This window comes from Rhipicephalus microplus, chromosome X (assembly GCF_043290135.1).
Source record: "Rhipicephalus microplus isolate Deutch F79 chromosome X, USDA_Rmic, whole genome shotgun sequence".
Taxonomy (NCBI): Eukaryota; Metazoa; Arthropoda; class Arachnida; order Ixodida; family Ixodidae; genus Rhipicephalus; species Rhipicephalus microplus.
Genome location: NC_134710.1, coordinates 424,195,206 through 424,219,986, shown reverse-complemented (window position 1 = coordinate 424,219,986; position 24,781 = coordinate 424,195,206). Strand labels below are relative to the sequence as shown.

The following is a 24,781-nucleotide window of genomic DNA, read 5'->3' as shown; positions in this document are numbered from 1 at the left end:
TGAAATGTAAGCATCAACGGAAGCTTGTAGTTAACGTGAAATAGAAGTCGCTTCCAACAACAGTGTCGACAGGCACGCCCTCCGTTGCTGTGTGCCAGTCCGATTCTATCTGTACAGCATGACCGGCTCTACAATGGCACGGCGATAATGTGGCTGCCTTGCGATCAAGGCTCAGTGCATGCCCTTATATGGCCGCTCTGGAAAGTGAAGCGCTTTACGCACAGTCTTTTTACGTTGAGAGTACCAGGTAGAAGGGTACACCAGCCGTAAATAGCCCGTGCCCCAGCGATCACACCCTTAAAGTCAAAGTTCATAACAATGCCCACCCCCCCCTCACGTTGCTAGCTCGATCCTGCCTGCCTCTTTGACACGGGCGGTGCGTTCCCCTCTGCTTGAATACCAATCGATGGGAGGCCTGGAATGCGAGGTGATGTTATCGCATCCACCATCAGTGCCAAGGGGATAGGTCGGCTCTGCTAATCTCTGCTTTAGCTGCGTTCGCCGCCCCCGCTGGCGCGTTTTTACCCACGTGTAAATCGCGATGCGCAGGGGAATGTTATCGATTAGGACATTACACAAAACATGACGGCTGGTGGCGTAGCCGGGGGAAGGCGCACATATAGAACGTGCTCCCCCTCCCCACTTCCTAAATGTTTTTTGCCATGGCAAAATGATCTTTTGCCTGCGCCCCCCCCCCCCCTTCAGATCAAGGTGCATCTCCACCCCAATTTAAAAAAAAAATTGCTGACTGCACCCCTGGAAATGGCAAAAACCAAATGAAAAATGTCCAAATAATTGCTATCCCATTAAAAAAAATAGATCTTGCCTTGGCGTGGTATGGATGGGGTACCCTGTGAGATTTTTTTTTTATGCACTGCTTTCTGGAGGACATAGTAGGGAGTTTTTGGAGTATAGATACAACACCCTAGCCACATAAAATATTGCTGCAAAAAGAAAATGAAGTTTGTTACATTGTGTAGTTTCAGTACAGAGATGAGTGCCAAAAGAGGTTGGCTTTCTGAGACTAGCTGAATGACGTAATGTTACGTCCTGCAGTTTGATCAGTCAAGAAGAAAAAGAACCTTTTTTATTCTTGAAGTCATCTTAGTGGAATGCACTTGGGACTGTTTGAGGCTCTAGCGTTGTACGTCAGAGCGTTTGTCTACCTTATCTGCTTATAACCAGTTGGGTGTATTTTGATGTTATTTCAGATATACCTACAATTTTATTGAACCAGTATTCTGTTTATTTGCTGCGGAAAATAATCTCTGGACAAGTTTTTTCAGAATGCTCAACAGCATGACATCGTTATTCGTACATCAACTGAAATAGAGAGTGCTTTTTAGATGGTTGGCTCTGTGAAGTTTGCAATGAATCTAAATATTTCTAGCTCTTTAAAGAGCCTCAGAATAATTATTCATGTCCTTGATTGTAAATGCAACTTGCTTCTCCAGAATTTGAAGTTAGCGGCTCCAGATTGCTCCAAAATGAAAAATTCTGCGGCTCCAAAGTGCTCCAAATCGGAAGACCTCGGTGGCATCACTGTATCAGGCATTTTTAAAGATGGGAAAGAAGCAGAAACACTGCTGTACTTATTCTTAGGTACATATCTAGGAGCTCTGGGTGGTTGAAATTCATCGTGGGCCCTTCAATATATAGCACCCCTTGTTCCTCAGGTTTGAAGTATGGAATGGAGTGAAAAAACTTTATTTAATGAAAAAACTTTATTTGTTTGAAGTATCATTTATTTCTTTAGAATGCCACACTGAGAACACGGATTGATGATATTAATTTGCTACTTTAGGGGTTAATTTGCCCAGAAAGTTTATTGAGGTAGGAGTGTGTGTATCATAGTCCATTGTGAAGCTTGAAGACACCAGTCATCCTCCGTGTTTGCCTTGTTAACAGCCGCGTAATTTGCACAGGTGACGCTAGATTTTGCTGGGCGCCAAGTGGTGAAGGAAGACCCACGGCATGCCAGCATGCAAAGCTTGTTTCAATCACTTGTAGAACCTATGGCTGAAATAAATATCAATGACCAATTGTGTAGAGAAGTGGAGTCCATACACTTTGTTGATCCAGCCTTGGATATGCCACCATTCGAGGTGAGTGCACTTGTCTCATTGCACCAGAGTCGCATTGTGTAGTGGTTATTGTGCATGGCGGCGCACCTGAAGGCTGCAGGTTCGATTTTTGTCATGGCAGTCACATTTTGATGGAGACAACATGCTAGAGGCCCACGTAATGTTGCAATGTCAGTGCACGTTGGAAAATACCAGATGGTCAAAATTTCTAGAGCCTATCGCTATGGCACACCTTGTGATCATAAGGTGATTCTGGCATATAAAACCCAAGTAATAATATTCTTATTAGAGTCTCATCTGGCTCTTGTCAAACCCATTGCATGATCTTAAGCAGTGGTTTTTTGTTTTTGTCCCTATTTTCATCATGTATGTTAGCGTTGCGCTAGTAAACTAGTGTTCTGAAATAGTGAAAAAGCTGAATGCTATTGTACAGTTCTGAACGAACAAAAGAGAGTGACATGAATGTCTCAGTTTTTTGTCAGACACTGTCTAATGAAGCCAAGGAAAGCATAAGCTTGATCCCTAGCCCTGATAAGTTTTTTTTTTCATTTGTATTTATTTTTTTTTTACTACACTTCAGCTGAAAACTACAGTTACGACCCACCCCCCCGTGCCTCCTGGGCTTCATAACGTTGTCTAGCAGAGTTTGCCGATTCTAAACTAATGATGACTTGCTCTGTCACGCAGTATGTACCAACCGAGGTCCTCCGTGCACCGACCTGTCCAATGGGGGACAACAGCCTGGTATGCACCTCAAGCAATGGACTAGTCATCAGCTCCCGCATTCAGGATCGAGCTCTCATGGAAATGTCTGATGATGGCTTTGCACTTTCCGTGCAACAACCATTTGCCGGTCTGCTAGTGGCCGGAATCAAAAAGTATGATGTCATTCATGACTGGTTTTCTATGTGTGTAGATATATAGTGAAATTATTGTTTGTATTATATCTCTTTGCGTATGAGCCAGGATTGGTCTTTTCACTGCAAGAGCCGAGTCATCTTCTACATTACACCAATGGCACACTCAAGCCGAGCTTGAGGTTTGGGTTCAATGTTGGTCGCAGTGGTCGAATTTCGATGCAGGTGAAATGCAGAATTGAAGTGCCCACAACTTTAGTTTTACATGCACATGAACTTATGAAGTTGGTCAGCGAAATGAGTTCGGGGAGTTGGCTGAATAATGAGAAATATTGAAGCCGAGAATTCGTGGCTGCGGCTGCCAGTGACAAAATGTTAATGGTGCCATGGTTTCACTAAGCGTTACCAGTCCTGCCTCCCTGGGGTTGATACGAAATGGCAGCTGAATGTACAGTGAAATCTCGTTGATTTGTAATTCTGGTTAATTAGGCCACAGAATCTGGTCCCGTCCAAAATGTACATTGTTCTATGACTGAAAACTGTCAATAATTCGGGCAAATTCGGCGCGCTTCGTTCAATTCCAACGCCCAACCACGGTCGAGTCACGACGGGAAGCAGCCGCGGATTCTGCCAGCCAAATCGACGGTGCAGGTAACAACTTTAGAATCGTATTGTGTCCTCTGAGATTCAAAACTTTGTCCATAGGTAGTACATCTCGGAGGCACCTCCCCCCCTCAAAAAAAGAAAAAAAAGAAAGAAAAACACATGGTGGTTTAAACAACAGAAATGGAAGGCAGTGCATAGCTACTGTCATCCGCAATGGGCTACCTACTAATTTGCCTTTCCTTTTTTCTTGCGCGTCGAACACGTTTGCGGGACGGTTGAATTGGATTAGTCCCTTTTAGTGTGCTTTAAATTATTTATCTGTACCTGATTAGGGCCACCTGCAGTTTTACCGTCTGCGGTTTTTTAAAAAGTTTGTCGGTTTTTATTTTGTTTTTATCACCGTGTGTTGTTTTTTGTGTGTGTGGGTTTGTGTTGTCTACTTCGTGCGCGCACGTGACCACCGCGCGAGCTACGCCAAGTTAGCTTTCCTTCTGTCTCCTGCTGCCCCAACCACCCCATCTCTCGCAGCGAAGAGGGCGAAGTACGAAGCAAAGGATTTGGATGTGAAGGTGAAAATATTGAAGGCGTTTCGAGCGGGAGCATCTCGAAAAGAAGGTGTGGAAAAGTTCAATGTGAAGAAAAGCACGCTGAGCACTTGCGTGAAGAACGAAAAGCAGATTATGCAAGCGTACGACGGGGACATGTTCGGTGACCAAAGGAAGTGGCTTTGATCGGCAGCGCTGTTGTGCTGGATAGCCGTTTCGCGCGATTTGCATTCGCCCTTGAACGGTCCCCTTATCTGCGCACAAGGAGAAATGTTCGCAGTGACCATGAACATTGACCCCTTCAATGCGTTGGAAGGCTGGTTTCGACCGCTTCAAGAAGCGACACGGGCTGGTGGTCCCCAATGTGTGTGATGAAAGTGTTGCGGTTGACGAAAGTGTTGTGCAGGGCTGGCGGTCTGGACTATTGGCGCCTTTCTACGTACGAGCCGTGCAACATTTTCAACGCTGATGAGACAGTGCTGTTCTATAAGGCCCTGCCTGACAAAACAATCGCGTTTAAGGGAGACCTGTGCGTCGGTGGAAAACGAAGTAAAGAGCGCGTGACAGTTCTTCTGGCTGCTAACATGACCGGCACAAAGCGGCTGCCCCTGCTGGTGATCGGGAAGGCGGTGAAGCAAAGATGTTTTAAGAATATCAAGCAGCTGCCTTTCGACTACAGAAAGGCTTGGATGACTGCCGAACTCTTTGAAGCCCGGCTTTGTCAGCTTGACCGCCGCTTTGCGGCCAAGGTTCAGAAGGTGTTGTTCGTGCTAGACAACTGTAGTGCACACAAGAAGGTGTCCGGGCTCAAGAACATTGAACAGCTATTCCTGCCTCTGAATACAACGGGTTCTCTGCAGCTGATGAACCAGAAAATCATACAGTTCGTGAAAAGAGGCTGTTTATGGCAGGTACTCGAGCGGATGTGGCTCTGCATGGAGTTAGGCAAGCAGTACGAAGTAAGCCTGTTAAGCGCAATCCACATCATGACATACTTGTGGAAAAACACACCGCCTGCAGTAGTCGTAAACTGCTTCAGGCATAGCGGCTTCGTGCACGACACCACTGATCCGGGGGTGGTGGCTGATGAGGAAACCGGCGAAGAGCAAGACGGCCGCTATGTGAGCATCATGCCAGCTGATGTGCCCCTAGGTGATTACTTCGCAATTAACAGCTATGTTGCCGTGGCCAGCACAGTGGCCCACAGCGATATCGTCGCCGAAGTCTTGGACGGCGTAGGGGAATCTGCTGACAAGGACGTGATGCTGACGAGCGTCCACGCCACACTGTGACGGAGGCTGCGCATGCGTTGGCCGTTTTGGAGGACATGTGGATGCTTTCCTCAGACAGTGTGCGCGGACTAAGCCACCTGGAGGAACTTTGCGAAATTTTGACTTCGTCGCACATTGCGTCCGTGAAGCAAACAGCGATTACAGACTTTTTTTGAGAAATAAAAGTGTGTGATCACCATCGAACTAAGTCGAGCCCGCGTATAGCGCACCATCCACTAAGTCGAGCACCATCCAACTAAGTCAAGCCCGCTTATAACGAACCTGAGCCTGACGCGGAATCCGTTCGCTGTATCCCGAATTTCGTAGTGAATGAAACACAGCTTGTAAAAAAGTTGCAAGTGAAAACACAAAATTTTTTGCCCAAAAAAGTCAGTGATGCACGTGTATCGAAGAACAGAAGTGATAAGGGCGGTCCCGAGTTTATTTCGAACGGCAGCGTGCTGAGGCATAAGCTGCGTGAGGCACTGGCTCCAAAGTTTCGGCGTTCTCGCAATCCGATTCCACCAAATCGCTCTTGCCACGTACTTAATTCACGATGCCCTAATTTGTGCACGGTTCCGTGGTGCATGCATCATCATCTACCGTAATTAAACAATCGCAACTTATGTCCCACCCGCGCTACCAGGTCGTAGTCGACGACGCGCTGCCACAAATCGCCGCAGGAGTGGTCCTGTTCGGAAGCTTCAGGCTCGGCATCGGGCCGGACGTCGACAAAGTCTGGCTCGTGAAAACAGTTTCGCGCGCATGTAGCCGTCACCGCCGCCCACGAAATATTCACTATCCCCACAACTGAATACCGGGATGCCCATAGCGTCAAGTTGACTGCCAGGTGGTCAACAGCTATGAGCAAGCGCTCCGCAACACGGCACCTAATGTGCGGATTACGCTCAAGCCAAGTGGTCACACTTTCGACGTTTTGTTGAGCAACAGGAAAAAGTGTGCAGGCCTGGAAAAAGTGTGCAAGGCCTGCCAACCATCATCCTGACCACACCTGCACACTGAGAGCGAGTAAGACGCGCACACGCAACACGCATGCCAGAACGCATGGTACAGCTCTGGGCCCGTTTACAGTGAGAAAACAAAACTTGTGAATTCGAGTCAGCATGACGCTGGCATCTCAGAGCGGTGGAGACGGGCGAAGGAGTTGTGTCAAGAGAGGAGAGCCGATTTGTGAGAGAAGGGCAAGGAGTAGCGATAGAGTGAAGAGAAGGGAGGATGTGGTGAGAAGGTGATCTTGAAAACCAAATCAAGCGAGGAGGAGGCAGGTCGGGCAGCTTGCATGAAAGGTTCGTGAAATGCGCAACCCGCGCATAGAATGCATGCGCAGAGGTCTAAGCAATGCTGCCTTGATCGGCGTGTGTGGCGGTGTTCAAAGAATCGGCGGCCGTGGTCAAAGAATCGTTTTGTTGCGCCACGGGTTTGCGTGGCCTCACCGACTTCGATATTTTGCAATTCGTATTGCACAAATAATTTTCGTTTTTACGCTTCTGCACGCGTGCGGAGGGCATGCTGAGCTGAGTGCAAAGTAAGTGAGAACAGGTCCTAAACACAAAGAATTGCGAATGGTGGGTGGGGTAGAGTACGTGCGTGCACTAGAACGATGCGATAAGACAAGACGCAGACGATGAGATGCAGACGATGTTGGCAAATGGGGCAAATGGTCTGGTCATTCAGGCCGAAGACGCCAACGACAGTACCAGCGATCCCAAACGGGAAATGGCCGACCTGTGTTTGAAAGAGGAGTTGCAGTGTGAAAACACGGGCCGCGTCTGGCGGGGTGGGGGGGGAGCGCAAAAGACGGAAGGGTGCGTAAAAAGAGCGGTCGGGGAGAGCAGGAACTGGAGGGGCGCGGATGCAGGGTCGGCGTTTAACAATAAGGATCTATCGGCACCTCGCCGATGCCTCATCCGTGGTCAAAAGTGGTTTCCCGGGAAGGCGGCAGAGTGCCGACTCTGTTCGCTGTAACCGATCGGCGGCGCTCGGAGACCTTGTTGTAAGTGCGATTTTGTGTCATTGAAACAACGTATATTTTCACAGCCACGCGAATATTGTTTGTTTTAAGCGACAGTTTTTTTTAAGTGGGGCCGGTATATGTGGGCTCGACTGTATTTATCAAATATGAGTATGAGGCAGTTTGCCATGTGCTTTGTCCCAGCTCATATTGCTGACCGTAGTACCTTGGTGTGTTTACCATGGTTTTATAATGTGGGCAATGTTTACCTTCAGATAATTCTAACATAAATCTTGATAACACAAATGCTTGGGCTGGTTAGTGATTTGGAATCAATATATTTGCACAGTACAAGACTACGAATAGTTACGACGTAGCAGAAGAAGAGACAAGGACAGATAAAGCGCTGACTTAAGGGTTCTTTCTGTCAGCGCTCTTTCTATCCATGTCTCTTCTTGTGTAGTTTCGTCGTAACTACTCGCAGTCTTGCGCTGTGCAAATATGTTGAACATAAATATGTTGTCATCGTTAATTTGAATGAATGCTCAAGTCTGCTGTATCTTTTTATGGAGCGAATAATCGAAATTTCCAATACTTTTGAAATAGTGTTGGCTATTCGATTTGATTCACATTGGAATATTTGCTATTCGAACTTCTCGTAGGTAAATGCAGGCAACGTCCAAATAAAAGTGAACCCTTTAGTTTTTAATATGCTCACCTCATTACACTTCCATATTGCGGTAAAGCTGCCTTTGAAACTCTGCTGTGGTTGCAAATGTATATTTACTCAAGAAACACTGGTTCCAACATGGAGGTATAGATGTGGTAGAAGCACGGGCTCACCTAGTGCTCTTTTAGACCTGAGATTCCGGCAACAAATTCGAAAAATCGGGTGCCAAAGATTTTTGGCAACCAAATTTTTAAAATGTTCTTGTGTGTATGTTCACGTTTATTTAGAACTCCTAACTCAAAAGGAGTGCGACCTTCTCAGCCACATCACTTGTGCATGTCAGAAGGTGAAAGAGGAGGAAAGGCTGAGAAAACAATAGCATCTTTGCCTTTCACATGTAATGTTCTCGGCAACACTTTGGTTGCACCAAATCGTCATATCATGCAATTCAGCCTCTCCATTGCCTCATTCTTGATAAGACAACCATGAAATACCACCTCGCTTGTGCTTCATCAATCTAGGGAAAAAAGAAACACTTTCGTGTTATATTTCATAAAGATATGATTAGGAATCCTCTCCAGCATTTTAGACCCACAATTGCGCTTTGAGCTATAAAAAAATATTCTAGAAATATTTTAGAAATAATTATTCGATTCGATTCACACTCACACTTCAATATTCAAATTAGTTTCTCACCCAAACTTTCGCTGTTCGCAGAACCTAAATTTTCCACCTTACTTTTTGCAGGCATGAAGGGCGTGCTTGGTTCACAACATACAGGGGTCGTCTCTGGATTCATGCAGCCTGCAAACAGCCCTCACAGGAAGACATCACTGAAGTGACTGGCATTTATCGCCAGATTGTCAAAGGTAGGGTCCTTGTATTTCACTGTTTTATGTGTAAATTAAAATGCGCTGTTGTCATGAGGGCTTGAATGAGAGTTATTCAATCAGACCAGTTGCACAACTGCGTTCCAAAATCTGGACACGCAGTTGGCCCAATTTGTCAGAAATTAGCTGACTGTCGTGCCACCTGAGAGAGGCAGTGCAAATGCGTTTAATAGTGGGTGTCATGAACAACAGGTGGCGTGACAATCTGCTCACTCCCAAAAGGGGTTGGGGGGGGGAATGAGGTGTTCCAATTTCTATAAGCGGAGCCTAGGGGGAGTTTCGCAACTGATATGATTTAAAAACCCTGGACTTTAACTGCTTAACAGCAGGATTGCCAGGTTTCACTATTTTGGGCCAATTCAGCTACTTTTTAGGCCAGTAGCGACAGATACAATGTTTTTGAGCACTTGTATACCTTTTGGTTACTTTGTTGTTGTGCTGATTTGAACCAGGTTATCAATATTAGGTGACTCTCCAGCCATTGGCATACAACTATGCGTTGTAAAAACATGATTGTTAAGGTGTGTCTCCGGCCTCCAAAATTGAGTTAGGTACTTGCATTACGTAAAACAAAAGGCGTTTAATATGTGTGGCTCAGCCTCAGAGAATGCTTTTACGTGGGGCCCCATTTTTCAAACCACCTATTGCTGAATGAGACTTGAAATCGTAATTGGAAGTGACGAGTGCAATCGAAAACACTTCACATTCTGAGCGCTCTGTACTCGCAGGCATTAGAAATCGAATATCCGAGGAACTTCTTGTGTCATTTCTCAGGATTTGGGTAAGAATTGCGACTTGGGAGTATTGTCTGCTCAGGGTTCGTCATCATGCAAGAGGTTATTACGAAAATGACTGCAATATGTGCTTTAATATCATTATCTATTGTTCTGCGAATAGTACAATTCACATTCAAAAAGAACATTTATTTGGCTGGAATTACTTCTAATGGAATTTGAACAGTCAATCCCCTTTATAAAAAGAATGCTCTAGGCAGCAGTTCTTGTTTTTTATATGAGATCTCTCCTATAAGCAGGGTACCTTGTATGCATTTTCTTATCAACCCATACTTTTCTGTAGGCACGCTGCTGTATCTTATGTCCATTTGTTTCTTATATCAGTGTCTCTTATAAAAGGGTTCGACTCCTATAAGAGATACTGAAATAGGAGACATGTATGTATAAGAGACAGCAGTGTGCCAACAGTAAAATATGGGTTGATAAGAAAATGCATATGAGTTTCCTTGCTTACAGGAGAGGTCTCATATAAAAGACAAGAATTCTTCCCGGAACTCTCCTCTTACAAAGGGGTTTAGCTGTATATATTAAATTGCATGTAACCCCTTCTCCTTGTAAAGGTGGCTTCACTGCAGTGATGTGCTCTACCCTATCGTATTTACTCTCGTAATCTTCGCACTCGCATAATTCTCGCACCCCCCACATCGCACAACAAAAATACGATTTCTTTTTTTTCTCGAATAATTATCGCACCTCCCAAAACTGCCGCAATAATGTGGTATGCTCGTTCCAGCCACTGATGATGATAGAGGGTGCCATCTGGCGCCATCTCTTATGGATCAAGCGCACTATTATTGCACAGAGATTCAATTCAATCCAAGCCAAAGTGGCAAGTGTGCGTTGCGGCGAGTTTAGTATGTTGTGTCGGTAATCTTTTCACGTTATGGGGTGATGCTAAAGCTACAACGCTGCTTTCAAGTTTAAAGTGAAAGATCACGCACTAAACAACGGCAACAAGGCCGCCGATCGGCCCTTCGGTGTCTACGAGTTTTGTGTTCGCTACTGGTGACGGCGACTGAAAGCCACCAAGACACGTTGGGCCTGCCGTGTGCCTAAAACTGGGATTGATAGTAAAATTTATTTCTTCAGAAGGAAGCTGAGAACGATTCTGTTAAATAGTCATCAGCCCAATACTGACGTCCTATGGTTACCTTTTGAGGGCTCCTGTTGAGCGACAAACGCTACCGCTACGCCCACATGCTTTGTGTATGGTATTCTGATTCTCCACTATTTGCTTGCACTTTTTGTATCTCAAATAAATCTCACCTTGTGTTGAACCTGTACTTCTATTGTTGAGGTAAGTTTTAATTAGTACTTATCAAAGCTAGCTGTTAGTTGCTGGTGGGAGAATCCCAATTTGCGGCAACTTTGTTTTCTTTTTCGCTCTGTACGTTTCCGTGGAAAGTTTTCCCCGCGTAATTCTCGCACCCCCCAACTTTGCATCGGTTTTCCGCCTAAAGAAGTGCGAGAATTTTGCGAGTAAATACGGTATTACATCTTTTCAGCAAAATCCACACTGCTGTGTAGCACCACTTCAAGGTTAAATCAGAATATTGTTCGCACATCTATTCTTTGTTTATTAAGTTTTTAAAAGCTTGTTATGCTAGTTAATATGCCCCAAGTATAGTAAATTTAAAATGATATATTTCATACAGGTTATCAATTGGATTCTACTGAAAGTCAAATCCTATTTATATTCAAGGTTGCTTTCACTTAATTTGAACCAAAAAGAATGGCATTTTCACATGCCTTGTATCAAGGAAAAAAAATATTTATGTAATGTGCAGGTTGTGGGGTCTGGAAATTGCGAGCGCCACGCTCTTGTATGAACGAACATAGTTGACACTGTCGCACCAAACCAAGAAACACGCATTTACTTAAGTGCATTTTGATCGACGATATCATTAGCCGAATTATTATACATCAATTTTGATGCACACGCTAAAGAACTTTCCACAATAGTATACCTCTCTCACACATGGCAACTTGAGTGCACTTTGAGTGAGTACTTATGCTCGCAAAGTGTCGTTTTGGCGGTTCGCTGCTACATGAGTAAGCGAAGTATACTTTGGAAATGATGACAGTTGCAATTGTTGCGTTTGTAGCGCTATATATATTTGTTACTTTTGCGCCCGTGTCTTATCGTCGGACCACGTTGTCTTTCTGGAAGTAGCACCTGTGGTACATGCCAACTTAAATTACAAGGAACAACTCGCCTACACATGTGCAAGTGTGCCTGGAAGTAAACAACGCGACGGATGCAGCCATTGCACAGCATGTGCTGCCGCATCCCCCTTGCAGACGTGGCCCCAAACTGGCTGAGGTTCAGAGTAGCGAGAATTTTTAATGATTTCTGACTTGTTTTCATGCATACGTGAATTTTATATAACGAAAATAATAGTTTAAAATGAGTATAAGTACCGCTTTAGGTAACAGTGCATTTCTGATTTCTGTGCAAGCCACTGGTACCAAGGCTACACACTTCGTCGCAGCGAAGTGAGTTCGGGGAACGCACTTGCTGGTAAGTGTACTTTGCAGCGAGTGACACTAAACTTGCTTGTATAACAGCGCGCAAATGGCACTCGCGGCTAATTGTACTCGCTCGAAGAGCACTTAAGTTGCCACGTGTGACAGGGGTATTACACAGCATTCAACAACGTAACAAACCTAAGAAGACACTCAAGGCGGCTTCGCCAAAATTTGACTTACCACGACGGCCCCTGGTGCGCAACCGGCGATGCCGTGCACCGGGGACCCGCCGCTAGAGATAACCGTTCGCGCCAACCGCCACCCACCAAAGAGGTCCGTTCATCTCTCCGGTTTCACCACAAGGCTTGCCGCCACGAAGGCTTGCCGCGAGGCGGCACTGCCGGCGCCACTGTTCTAGCCATGATGATAATAACGCTCACGAGCACAATGCCACCTTCCGCTCGATAACTGCGACCGCTGACTGCAGCTTCTGCGGGAGACATGTGTGCTACGAAGGGACTACATTACAGGGGGTAACAGCACCCCCACATTTCCCCAGCCTTAATTCAACCCATCTCCCCCCCCCCCCCCCCCAAAAAAAAAACATCAAAGAAATCAGCTACACAAGCTCTAACAAAAGATGACAACACATGTCCCTAAGGAATGTCCGTGCATCGCGACACCGCCGCCGGTCGACACTGCTGCACTGTCCAGCTCGACGACTTCACCTCAGTACCAGTCCCGCAAAGGCAATGTTGCTATTGAGGCGAGGAACCGTCACACGTTCCGATACGTCTTCTGATTGCGACCAGTACTCACGAAGTCGCTGGATTGCAGGTAGTTGTGCAGGTACCAGGCATGTCGATCGCCCGATCTCACGACCGTAATCCTGGCCAAAGACGAAGACGATGTACAGAAGACAGCCAGCCGCGGGTTACATCACTCCCGCTGTGCATGTTGCAAACCCTCGACACAACAATGCAGTATATAGGGCAAAGGGAAGGGAGCTTCGGGCTCCTCGTCCTCGTGGTACGATGGTCAGTATTGCTAGCTAATACATCGGCGGCGACCGAGACGCCCAGCTCAAATAAAAAAAAAGGTCACTTTTCTTAACTCGTGCATCGCACGATAAAAAAAAAAAGGTGAGCGAAATGATCCTCCTAGTTGTGTCACGTGCAACAGCAGAGCCTTGTATCTACGGGCTTAGTTTATTTCGTCTCATATGGGTCTATTAATTGCAGTTTATATTTACGGTAGTGTCTGCGTGTGTGTGAGCTACTTTCGCTGAGGTGGCTAACGAACTACGTGAGTGATGACGGGAAGCACAATGGATGGTTTGTTTCTTTGTTCACTTTCGCTTTGCTGAGAGCCTTCTGATCACTAATGTAGACATCGAATGGATAACGGGGTGGAGTTGGTAATTTTTACTATATATCGCACTACATTGGCGTGCTTTTAGAATTCACTACCGTTGTGTACAAAGATTACTCGTATGTAAATTTGTTCTCGCTACGGGAGTACGTGCATAGTTCCTAATTTCATGGGCCTGTGCAACGTTTATTTTACTCATTTACTACGAATTTAAACGTGGAACTTTCGTAGTTGTTACTCTGCGTGTAATAGGAAACTTAAAAGACAATGCTCACAACTGCTATATAACGTTACACTAGGGTAGTGTAAAAAGTAGGCATGGTATACTTGTGGCTGAGCATTTGAATTAGACTGCTACGCAAGTTAAGAAAAGCGATCGTGTGCCTTTTTTTTACTTTTGACGAAAACAGCATTTTGAAGTTGTTTTCTTCAATTGGCAGCATATATAGTCTGTTAACAGGAACTGATGTGTGTGTGTATGTCATGTGTTTGTGTATCTGTGTGTGTTTTAATTTTCAAATTTTAACTTCCAAGGATGCCTGAGTAAGCAGGTATTTTTTTTCCATCTTTCTTCTATTTGTCCTGCATTCGAAGATGCACCTAATATGACTGTTTCGAATAGACGTAAACGTTAAGAGGAGAAGCGGGTCTTTGAAACCGAAAATCGCAAAAAATAAAAAAAATTTTCTAGGACGCTATATTTGGATTCTCCCACTATCGCTGCATAATCTCGCCAATTTTCACGCGTCCTAGATTGGTAATTTAGCTATGAGAGTACTTTCTATGATGTTAGCTGAATGTTTGGCGATGGACGTGTGAAAAACGGGCTTTTCAGCGCCGGGGTGTTGCCGTTCTACGCTTGCTACAGCTGCCGTCTTGGTTGCATTCGAAAGAGCCGGCCTTTTTTTTTTTTTTTCATATCCCGCCGCACTTGTTTTCGTTTGTCCACTCAATATGCACGCCGTGAATCCGCGTAAACAAAAAAGGCCCCCTCGCGTGAGCCTATTGGTGCAGTGAGCACACGTGACTAAATCGCGCCTTCCGATTCGCCGGGCCTCCTCAGCTGTCTGCTGCGTGCGGCAGCGGAGCGAGCGCACACGATCCGGCGAGTGCATGTCAATTCGATCTCGTTGGCTTCCTGAAATCGCGAAAGCTAGCAGGAAATTAGAGCAAGCATCTCTGTAGAGTCTCTACGTTCGACGGTATATTGGTACGGCGCTAAACGAGCTCGATGAAGCCCGCCGCAGCTGCCGGGACAGTGGGGTACGCCTACGCTCTTGGCCACCCTTTTCCGAGCTGTCTGCTGCGTGAGGCAGTGGAGCGCACGTGAAGCGGCGAGTGTATCTCGCTCACATGTCATTTTTCTCGTCGGCTTCCTGGATCCGTGCGAGCTAGCGAGAAATTGGAGCAAGTGTTTCTCAAGTCTGCACATTCAGGCGCGCCGCAGCCACCAGGCCAGTGCGTTAGGCCTACGCTCTTGGCCACGTTTTGAACCTGGCTGGAACCTTTCATCATGCCGAAGCCGTATCGCAAGTTACGCACCGCTCACAAGTTTGGAAAAAAGTGCAAGAAATCTACGGCAAAAAGAGATAATGGCGCAGGTATATCCGGCGCACACCTAGTACAGGACTGCGCGGCCGACGGAACAGGATCCGTCGGATGAAACGCCGACATCTCCACCCGTTTCCTCGGACGACATCGGCGATATGCAGCGCATAAGAAAAGACAGAACCTTTTTGACGAGCGCCGATCGTGCACAACAGCAGAAAGTGAGTGCTGATAAGATCAGCAGCTTATCGGCAACTTCGGCGAGCGAGCGCAAGCTGCGAACGCTCGAGACAGCACGCGAGGACTCGGACCCGTTAGCAGCTACCTACGGGATCGTCGACTTATCCGCAGTAAACAAGCTTCTTGAAAGAACAGCTCAGTGCTGGACATGCAGTGGGACCATTTCTATTGAAAAAGGGTGAGCGTGAATATGGACTTGGGATGAAACTGATTTCAGAGTGCCGAAACTGTGGTCTTCTTGACAGTGAGTGGAGCTGTGGGAAGGTACCCAGCCAGGCTAAATGCGCTGCATTTGAAGTGAATATCCGTGCGTCTCGTGCTGTGCAAAACACAGGGAATGGCCAGGCAGCCCTAAACGACATCTTCTTTGTAATGGGAATTTCTCGCAGGGGATTTCACCACAAAAACTATCAGAGCCATTTGAAAAATAAACGGAATCCTTCGGCAACAAGAGCTGCAGACAAGGTCTTTTCTGATTGTGCCATGTCAGTGAAAACATTATACCAAGATCTGTGCTTTGACAACCCAGGTAATCTGGCCATTTGTTATGATGGCACATGGATCACCAGAGGCCACCTGTCGCACATTGGTGTGGGTGTTGTTATAGAGCTGTTTTCTGGCTATGTTTTAGACTACGTTGTCCTGTCAAATTTTTGTGCCGGCTGCAAGTGCACAGCACCAAAAGGGCACCCAAATTATTTGGTTTGGTAGTCAACGCACATCTGCCAGAAAAATACACAGTGCAAATCAGGGCACATGGAAGTGGAGGCAGCAGTCACTCTCTTTGAGCGCTTAATTTCCCGTCTTGGCTTGCGGTACACAGTGATGCTGTGTGATGGGGACAGTAGATCCTTTCATGCTGTTGAAGACTCAACAGTTTATGGTTTGATACAGGTTCAAAAAGAGGACTGTATAAACCATGTCCAAAAATGAATGGGTACCACACTATGCAATCTTGTTCAAAAGCATAAAGGTTCTGGCGAAACACTAGGTGGAAGAGGCCGCTTCAGAGGTGATGTCATAGATAAATTGTTGAGATACTATGGCTGGGCTCTGAAGACCAATGTTGGTGACGTAGATGCAATGCAGCGGGCAGCCATGGCTACATATTATCATGTGACATCGACTGATGAAAGGTCCAACCACACCTTGTGTCCAAGTGGCAGTGACTCATGGTGCAAGCAGAATGCTGCTGCTGCAAGGGGAGAACCACTGCCAAAACACACCTACAACTTCCCACAAAATGTCTGTGATGCACTACTTCTAGTCTATGAGCGACTTTGTGACAAGGAGCTGCTAAAACGCTGCCAAAGAGGCAAGACACAAAATGCAAACGAGGCACTTCATTCTGTCATATGGTCTCTAATGCCTTAAGAGAAGCATGCTTTACTCATAGCTGCTGAGACTGCAGTTGCTGAGGCTGTGATGCGCTTCAATTCAGGAATGAAAGAAGCTTCCACACGTATTCTTAAAGAACTTCATTCAGCTAGAGTAAAACTCTATGAGCGAGCGACGGGCATAAGAGAAGGATTTTCGTCGGATCATGAGTGCCAAGCGAAAGCGTGCAGCGTCTTCCAGGTTCCTACAACAAGCAAAGCGGCTTCAACGACAAAAGTGTGACAAAGACTACTGCCCTGGTGCTTTCTGAGGCATTTATATGCAAAGAGAAGCATTTTTGCTTGTGTAGAATTCCTTGAATATACAGAACTTTGTTTTTTTGCCATTTTCTCAGTTTTAGTTTTTTGGCCACCTTTCATTATTCTGACAAGTGCTTCTCAGCTTTGATACACTGGAATTTGATAATTCTTGTGTTGCTGAGAAGCTGGATGCTTAGTGAGTGCAAGAAAGGGCCATATGCAACAATAGGACACCATAAATTTTTAGAAAAAATAAAGTACAAAAGTTATCTTTCCTTGATAATTGAAGGATGAACTTCTAAACTTTATAACTTTTGGTGTAGGAGAGCTAGAGCCATGAAACTTGCTTTTTACATTCTTTGGTAATTGTAGAATGTAATGACATTTAATTCAGCAAGATCAGTGCAGCCAGTTTACTGATAATGTGATCAAAAGAACATTTAATTAATTACTAATTGCAAACAAAAGGTCAAGAGGTACATAAAACTGAGTTCATATTTGACATCTGCACATTGAAATACACCTTCTCATAAGTTTTCATCACTTTAGCTTAAATATTAAGATGCCTGATGGCTAAGTGCCTCTTCCCCTTTTAAATCTTTGGAGCCTCCGTCTCTGAATTCACACAGCGGTCACATCTTCAAATTTTTCTCTCGTTTCCTTTAATTGCAAGCTCAGAAGCACATTCGTTAGAGTACAAATAACTTTTCAATTTATGTTTTGGCTTTTATTTGCAGAATATGATTGCTGGGAATACCTGTTCAAAAGAATCGCGGTGTCTGTGCTGCAATACAAAGCCTCGGCAGTACATAATTTAAAGGAGATGTTTTATTATTTTGTAAATCATGAAATTGAAGCCGCTTCTGATTTTGGTGCTGTTCTGTCTTAAAAACGACCCAGTGGGTTATCTCAACCATGGAGAAATTGTCGTCAAGAAGCGGAGTAGTTTACTCTGCTTATTTAACAAAAAACCACTGCAAGAAAGTGGTAAAAATGCTCAATAGTATTGCAGTCGTTGCGGGTACATCTAGTCAGGACCCTGTAAATAAAATATCCGCTATTGCTGCTTCATTAGCACGTCTGCCCGTTAGAACCACGCCATCTCAGTTCCGTGGAAAAGTGGTGCTTCTTTATATAAAACAAGTTTGATTGTTGTAGAACTGCTTTCCTGTAGAATAGAAGTGGTTTTTGCAGTCTTGCTTCATCATGAAAAGACAAAAATGACGATAATTATGTATTGATAAATGAAAAAAACAAGTTTTGAATGGCAAATCAATCTTTAATACATGTGGCTGATGAAGAGCGACATGGCAAACACAAGAATGCAGCTGCAAAGTGTTCATTAATCAAACATATGCAACCTACACACTGTAAAGATAAAAATACGCGCTCTGAGGACATCATAAATAAGATCGAGGGAGTAGACACCATAGTGTACCTAATGCAGAGCAGCTGCACTCATTCACTGCAGGTTTTGTCCTTTTGTATACAGTCGCGAACTTATGTGATTCTTAAGAGAGAAATGAAGATAAAAGTGAGCGTCGTAATTGTTTGGATCATATTGCGACACCTCAACAGTAGCTTATGAGGGATGGGGGTAAGTAGGGATTAAAAGATATAGATAGAGAGAGAGGGGGAAGGAGAGAGCGTGGCGCAGGCACAGCGACACCCAGAAGTAAGGAGAAGATAGGAAAGATGGACACGGTCGCAGGAGTCCGAGGACGGGGTACCATTCAGCGAGAGCTCTTGTCGGCGCCAGGAGATGGCGTATGGCGAGCCAGTCGGCCAGAGCTGTGCTTTCGTTGGAGATCGCGGGGGCACAATCGGTCGGCACGAAATCCAGAGAGCGAGTCACAGTCGTGAATACTCTGCAATGCATTGCTAATACGGCACATTTTAGGAGACCTTTGCTCTGTGCTCTTCTGTCGGCAGCCAGTCCCCTGCACAAAAGAGCCAAGAAATAATATTAGAAAAACGTAATAGACACCAAAGCCGCATTTTTCTTGACTTCTAGCAGTGCACACATTCATTAATATTTCTTGCATTCAAGAACAGACATGGTTGAATTATTGAGCTTTGACTTTTTCGACACATGTTTGGCTCAGGAACTTGGGCAGCTGACCAGGCATATAGTTATATAATTTCGTTATCTAATTGCACAAATCAGTGCCATAGCCAGCAATGCTTCTTTCGGGGTGGGGTGGGGGGGGAGGTGGTTCAATCTTGACTATTTAGACACATGTTTGGCTTAGGAACTTGGGCAGCTGACCAGGCGTATAGTTATATAATTTTGTTATCTAATTGCACGAATCAGTGCCATAGCCAGCAATGCTTCTTGGGGGGGGGGGGGGGGGGGGAGGTGGTTCAATCTTGACTACTTAGACACATGTTTGGCTCAGGCACTTGGGCAGCTGATCAGGCATGTAGTTATATAATTTCGTTATCTAATTGCATGAATCAGTGCCATAGCCAGCAATGCTTCTTCTTCGGGGGGGGGGGGGGGGGGGGGGTTCTATTTTGACTACTTAGACACATGTTTGGCTCAGGAACTTGGGCAGCTGACTAGGCATGTAGTTATTTAATTTCGTTATCTAATTGCACGAATTAGTGCCATAGCCAGCGATTCTTTTTCGGAGGGGAGGGGGGCTCAATCTTAAAACAAAAGCCATCTCATTATGTATCTGATGTATTTATATTTCATATATCAAGGTTTATAGAACACTCCATGCATTCTTGTGTACATGCAGGTTTCACAGAGCATGATCCTCTGCTTCATCCCTTAAAGGTGGGCTTAGTTGTTCATTGGTTTTGTGAGCTTTATAGAAACTGTATATGGAAGCTATGTTTCATGTGTAGTAGCAATAGCAGCACACTCATTGCGCCCAATTGTATTGTGTTTTGCTTTTCCTGAACTGTCTCTAATAGTGATCTGACCGAAGCAGGAAAAAATGAAAAAAAAAAACACACAAAAAAGCTTACCTTCTGGTCGATACAGACCGTCGTCTAACGTAGGTATGCTTTGCCGTAAATTTTGGCAAGGGTAGCAAAGATTCACAGGAGAGGAAGCCACTTCGAAGTGCAGTGAATGCAGCGCATCGAAAATTTGCTATTGCGTTTTCTTTCCGCTTGCTTGTCAAGCTTTCGCACCGCACTTGAACTGATGCGGTGTGCGAGCTTTATTGAAACACTTCAAAGCATTGGCATCCGCAATAAATCTCTGAGCACTCGCACGGCGAGTATACGCACACCCGAGGGCAGGTAATCTACTGGCTCATGCATGGAACAGAACACATCACGGCACTAGCGAGCGGTCATCTTGGCACTACACCCGCCTGTCCCGGCCCCACAAAAGCAGTTGCCGAACATTTTGAAGACAGCTCTGTAGTAATCGTGTACCATCTCTGCCGAAAGAACGGGGAGGTGGCAGCCTATTTAATCGAGAAACGCAGTCAAAGCGAGATTGGCTCCGCCATGGACGCGATGTTGATGCAGAAACTTTACTCGATGGACGACTGAAGGTGGCTCGATCGCTCCCTTGACAATCTCAAGGAAACACTCGAGATTTTCTCCAGTGAAGGAAGCGTTTCGGAGCGTTTGTGAATACGGGGGTTAGACCTAATGAGTCGCTCGACAACAACCGGCATCTACCGAACACCCAGCCTTCGCGCCGAAGAGGCAGCCGCAAGGAGACATTCACTCTGTAAGGTGGCCCTACTCGCTCGCCGCACACAGCAGCTTACCGAGCGATTGGCGCCCACTGACCGTCCCGAACGGTATCACAACGCCCCGGTGTTGAGCCGCAAGACAAGATAGCAACCACGCCCGCCTCCCAGAGCCCGAAGAGATACAGAAGCTACGATTAAACCTCTTTGTAAGAGGCATGTTTCGGGCAGCAATTCTTGTTTTTTATACAAGATGTTTCTTACAAGCAGGGTACCTCGTATGCATTTTCCTATCACCGATGTTTTACTGTAGGTATACTGGTGTCTCTTATACCCGTTTGTCTCTTATATCATTGTCTCTTATAAAGGGATTTGACTGTCATCATCATAATCATCATCAGCCTGACTACGCCTACTGCAGGGCAGGCCTCTCCCATGATCCGCCAATCAACCCAGTCTTGTGCTTTTCATTGCCACGTTGTACCCGCAAACTTTTTAATCTCGTCAGTCCACCTAACTTTCTGTATTCTCTTTGTGCGTTTGCCTTCCCTGGGAATCCAGTCACACCACTCGGGAAAACCACTCGGGAAAACGACTCCTTTCGGGAGCGTCTTCCGTTTAAATATGAGGTACGAGGGATGCTTGTGTCTATCTGACGTGCAACGGAGCATTGCCATCACTCTAGTTTTACCGTGGCCCGATGTCATCACGCGAACTTGCTTTGCTCCCTTCTTCTCGACGGTTGTAGTGCCAGGCATGTCGAAGAGGCGTCTGATAGGCATTCCCGATTTGCCTAAGCAGGTAGCCGTTGTGCCGCAAATTTAGGACGGACCTCTAAAAACTGTGAAGCTTTTCATCGTACTCCTCCGGAAACTTTTCATATATGCCCGTTCACCTTCGGAGGGAAAAGCCTCCCGTCTTCATAAAGTTAGTTAGCCAGCACCTGCTCGCTTTAAACTGGCTCCGCATTAGCCCTTTTTCTAAGGCTAACTGCATAGCCTGCACTTGGAGCAGTTCTGTCGTCACGGGCCGCTGTGCCACTCACTGCTCAATCACATACTCACCGAGCAGCTCTTCAATTTGTAGAAATTGACCCTGCTGTAGTCCAATGAAGCCTTTGCGTAAATCTTTGCTGTCGACAATCTTCTGCTTTTGTTTCCGCCAGTCTCGCATGCACGTTTCGGGAACACCGAACGACCGCGATGCAGCCCGATTTCCGTCCGTTTTGGCACACGCGATGACTTTTATTTTCAAAGCAGCATCGTGGTGCACTCGTCGAGTTTTTGGAGTCGGCCCTTCCATGCCGTCGATGCTAATGCTTACCAAAATGGCGAACTCCTCAGCACACGTACGAAGATCCGCACATGGGAAACACATAGGCAGAAATGGCCGATGCACGTAAGGGGCGGCCATTTTGGAAATGCCGATGGCAATAGAATGACCGTATTCGTTTTTTTTCGTACTCGATTCTAACACGCATGCGATTTATCAACTCGCTTACCCTGAAAAAAGTTGCGCGTTAGATTCGAGTATTTACGGTACTTTCCTCTTTAGGGTTAGTGGCAGATTGCCATTCACGATTTGAGAATGCTTGCGGAACGTGACCCACCCCATCCTTATTCTTCTTGTTATTTCACACTCATGGTTCTGCTCTGCGGTTACTACCTGTCCTAACTAGACATATTCCTTCATACTTGCAGCGCCTCTCCACCTATCGCAAAGTGTTGTTTTCCGCCGAGACTGTTGCACATTAGTTTTGTGCATATTAATTTTCAGTACTACTTTTCTGCTTTCCGTGTCCAGTTCAGTAAACATGAGCTGTAATTCATCCCCTGAGTTACTCAGCAAGGCAATGTCGTCAGTGAATCGCAGGTTACTCTAGTATTCCAATAACTCTTATCCCTAACTCTTCCTCGTCTAGGGTCCTGAATACCTCCTGTAAAGAAGCGGTGAATAGCATTGGAGAGATCGTGTCTCCCTGCCTTGCACCCTTCTTTATTGGGATTCTTTCGCTTTCTTTATGGAGAACTATGGCGGCCGTGTATCTTCTGTAGATTTCTTCCAGTATGTGTATGTTGGGTTCTTCGATGCCAATGATTCTGTAGTGCCTGCATTCCTGCTGATGTCTCGACAAAGTCAAGCGCCATCTCATAATCTATGAAAGCTATGTATAGAGGTTTGTTGTATTCACCGCATTTCTGTATTGCCTGTTTGATTGTATGAATATGATCTATTGTGGAGCAGCCGTCACGAAATCCTACTTGGTCCTTTAGTTAATTGAACTCTAATATCGCCTTAATTGTATTTGCAATTATTTTTGTAAATAGTTTGTAGAAAACGGAGAGTAAGCTGATTAATCTAATTTTTTAAGTCCTTGATGTCTCCTTTTTTATGGATTAAATGATGTTGGTGTTCCTCCAAGATTCTGGTACCCTTCCTGTCAAGAGACGCTTTGTATATATAAAGTGGCTAATTTTTCTAGCACAATTTCTCCGCCATCTTTCAGGAGGTTTATTGTTACTTTATCCTCACCAGCGGCTTTGCCTCTTTGCATTCCTTCTAGGGCTTTCCTTACCTCCCCTGTCGTTACTGGTAGGATGTCGAATTCCTCTTGTTCATTTTTGTTTCTCACGTTATTATCCTGGTTCTTTTGGCTTTTGTGCATCTCTCTGTAGAACTCCTCCACTATCTCGACTATCCTATCTATATTGGTTATGACAATGCCTTCCTTGTTCCTCAATGCATACATCCGATTTTTGCCTATGCACAAGTCTGCCTTCGCAGGCTTTAGGCTTCTGCAGCTTTTCACAGCTTGCTCAACTTTTCCATGTTATACATCCTGATGTCGGCTACCTTACGTCTATTGATTAACTTAGAAATTTGCACTAGCTCTATTTTTTGGTTGCATTGGAGGCTTTCATTGTTTGTCGTCTCTTAAAGGGGCCCTGCAACACTTTTTGAGCATGGTCAGAAAATGCTGCCGATCGGTAGTAGAGGCTACTGCACGCCAAATATTATAGCGCAGCAGCGGCCTGGAATTCACAATAAATTATTCAAGTCAGCTAAAAATTGCTCTCTTTTCTCTCAACAAATCTCGCAGTAAGCCCAAAAATAACTCTTAGTAAGCCCATCTATCAGCCGTTGGCTGATTTGATTATGGCACGCTCGGTCATTGCCGAGATCGCCGCGAAAGGCCGTCACTTGTCCACGTGTGCGCGGGTGATCGCACTGAAAAAAACCAAGTTTTCAAAGAAAAAAAAGTGCTCAAGGCAAGACCAGGAGGCGCGCGTGACATTTTTTGTTTGCCCCTCCCATTCCTCCCTGATTAGCTTCCAGCACTTTTGTCGGGACGAGAGTAGAGAGAAGGCGATTGCAGCGTGTGACAAATCTTTGTAACTCTGCTCGTACTGGACGGATTCTTAAAATTTTTGCGGCATTGACTTTGCAAGGCAATACGCTTTTCCAGTGAATTAATTCCATTTTTACTCAAAAAAGTGTTTCAGGGCCCCTTTAATAAGATTTTTCATCTCCAGCGATAGTTTGCCAGTTTCCTGTCTAGTGACTGTACGTCCAATTTCAAGTGCACACTTTTTGACGATACTAGTAAAATTATGTTCATTGTGTCAATGCCAACGCCGGTTATCTCGCTTAGTGCCTCGAATCGATTCTGAAGCGAAACTCTGAATTCCCGTATTTTCCCTCTCACCGGCAGTTCATTATTTGGCTTCTTGCGTATCAGTTTTTGTCTTTGATTTATTAAATCTAGGTGAATACGAGCTCTTACCATTCTATGGTCACTGCATCTGACCTTCTCAACTACTTCTATATCGTGTAGATGTTCGACTCTATTTACAGAAAATTGGACCAGCTACGAGGCTTCTCTACTTACTCGTTTCGGGCTTGGCCTACAGTCCACATGCTCTAAGCTTTGCTCACCCCAGAATGCAGGCCTCGTGGCTCTCATCCCAACTGAACAACATTCTTGAAAACCAGCCACACTCACAAAAAATCACTTGCGAGAAAAAAAAACTTAACGTGCGGACAAGTTCAAACACCCCTCAACAACTGATCTCCTCACTCTAAACCAAGCACACCGTCGACGCTAGCAATGAAAGTCCCCCTAGGCCTACTCTACCCTGGCTCAAACAAAAGCTCGTACCGAATC

At 45.4% G+C, this 24,781-nt stretch overlaps 2 protein-coding genes across 10 annotated transcripts in view; one reads left to right on the top strand and one right to left on the bottom strand.

The window, feature by feature from the left end:
- Positions 1 to 24,781, top strand: part of LOC119184945 (activating signal cointegrator 1) — a 60,882-nt gene that overhangs the window by 12,027 nt on the left and 24,074 nt on the right. For 4 of the 9 annotated variants that reach the window (XR_012887616.1, XR_012887615.1, XM_075880369.1 and 1 more), the window contains exons 4-7: positions 1,926 to 2,105; positions 2,772 to 2,962; positions 8,753 to 8,874; positions 19,702 to 19,739. Coding sequence is in view for 7 of the 9 variants with exons in the window: in XM_075880369.1 (XP_075736484.1) it covers positions 1,926 to 2,105; positions 2,772 to 2,962; positions 8,753 to 8,874; positions 19,702 to 19,739 (531 nt within the window). In the remaining 2 variants the exon portion in view is untranslated. Of the gene's footprint in view, positions 1 to 1,925; positions 2,106 to 2,771; positions 2,963 to 8,752; positions 8,875 to 12,148; positions 12,211 to 19,701; positions 19,740 to 24,781 lie in introns of those variants that run through there. The other 5 variants (XM_075880372.1, XM_037434095.2, XM_075880368.1 and 2 more) reach the window with 2 other exon arrangements.
- Positions 18,219 to 24,781, bottom strand: part of LOC119184944 (transposable element P transposase) — a 61,286-nt gene continuing 54,723 nt past the window's right edge. Inside the window, exon 9 of the mRNA XM_075880365.1 lies at positions 18,219 to 18,894. The gene's annotated coding sequence lies outside the window, so the exon portion shown is untranslated. The remainder of the gene's footprint in view (positions 18,895 to 24,781) is intronic.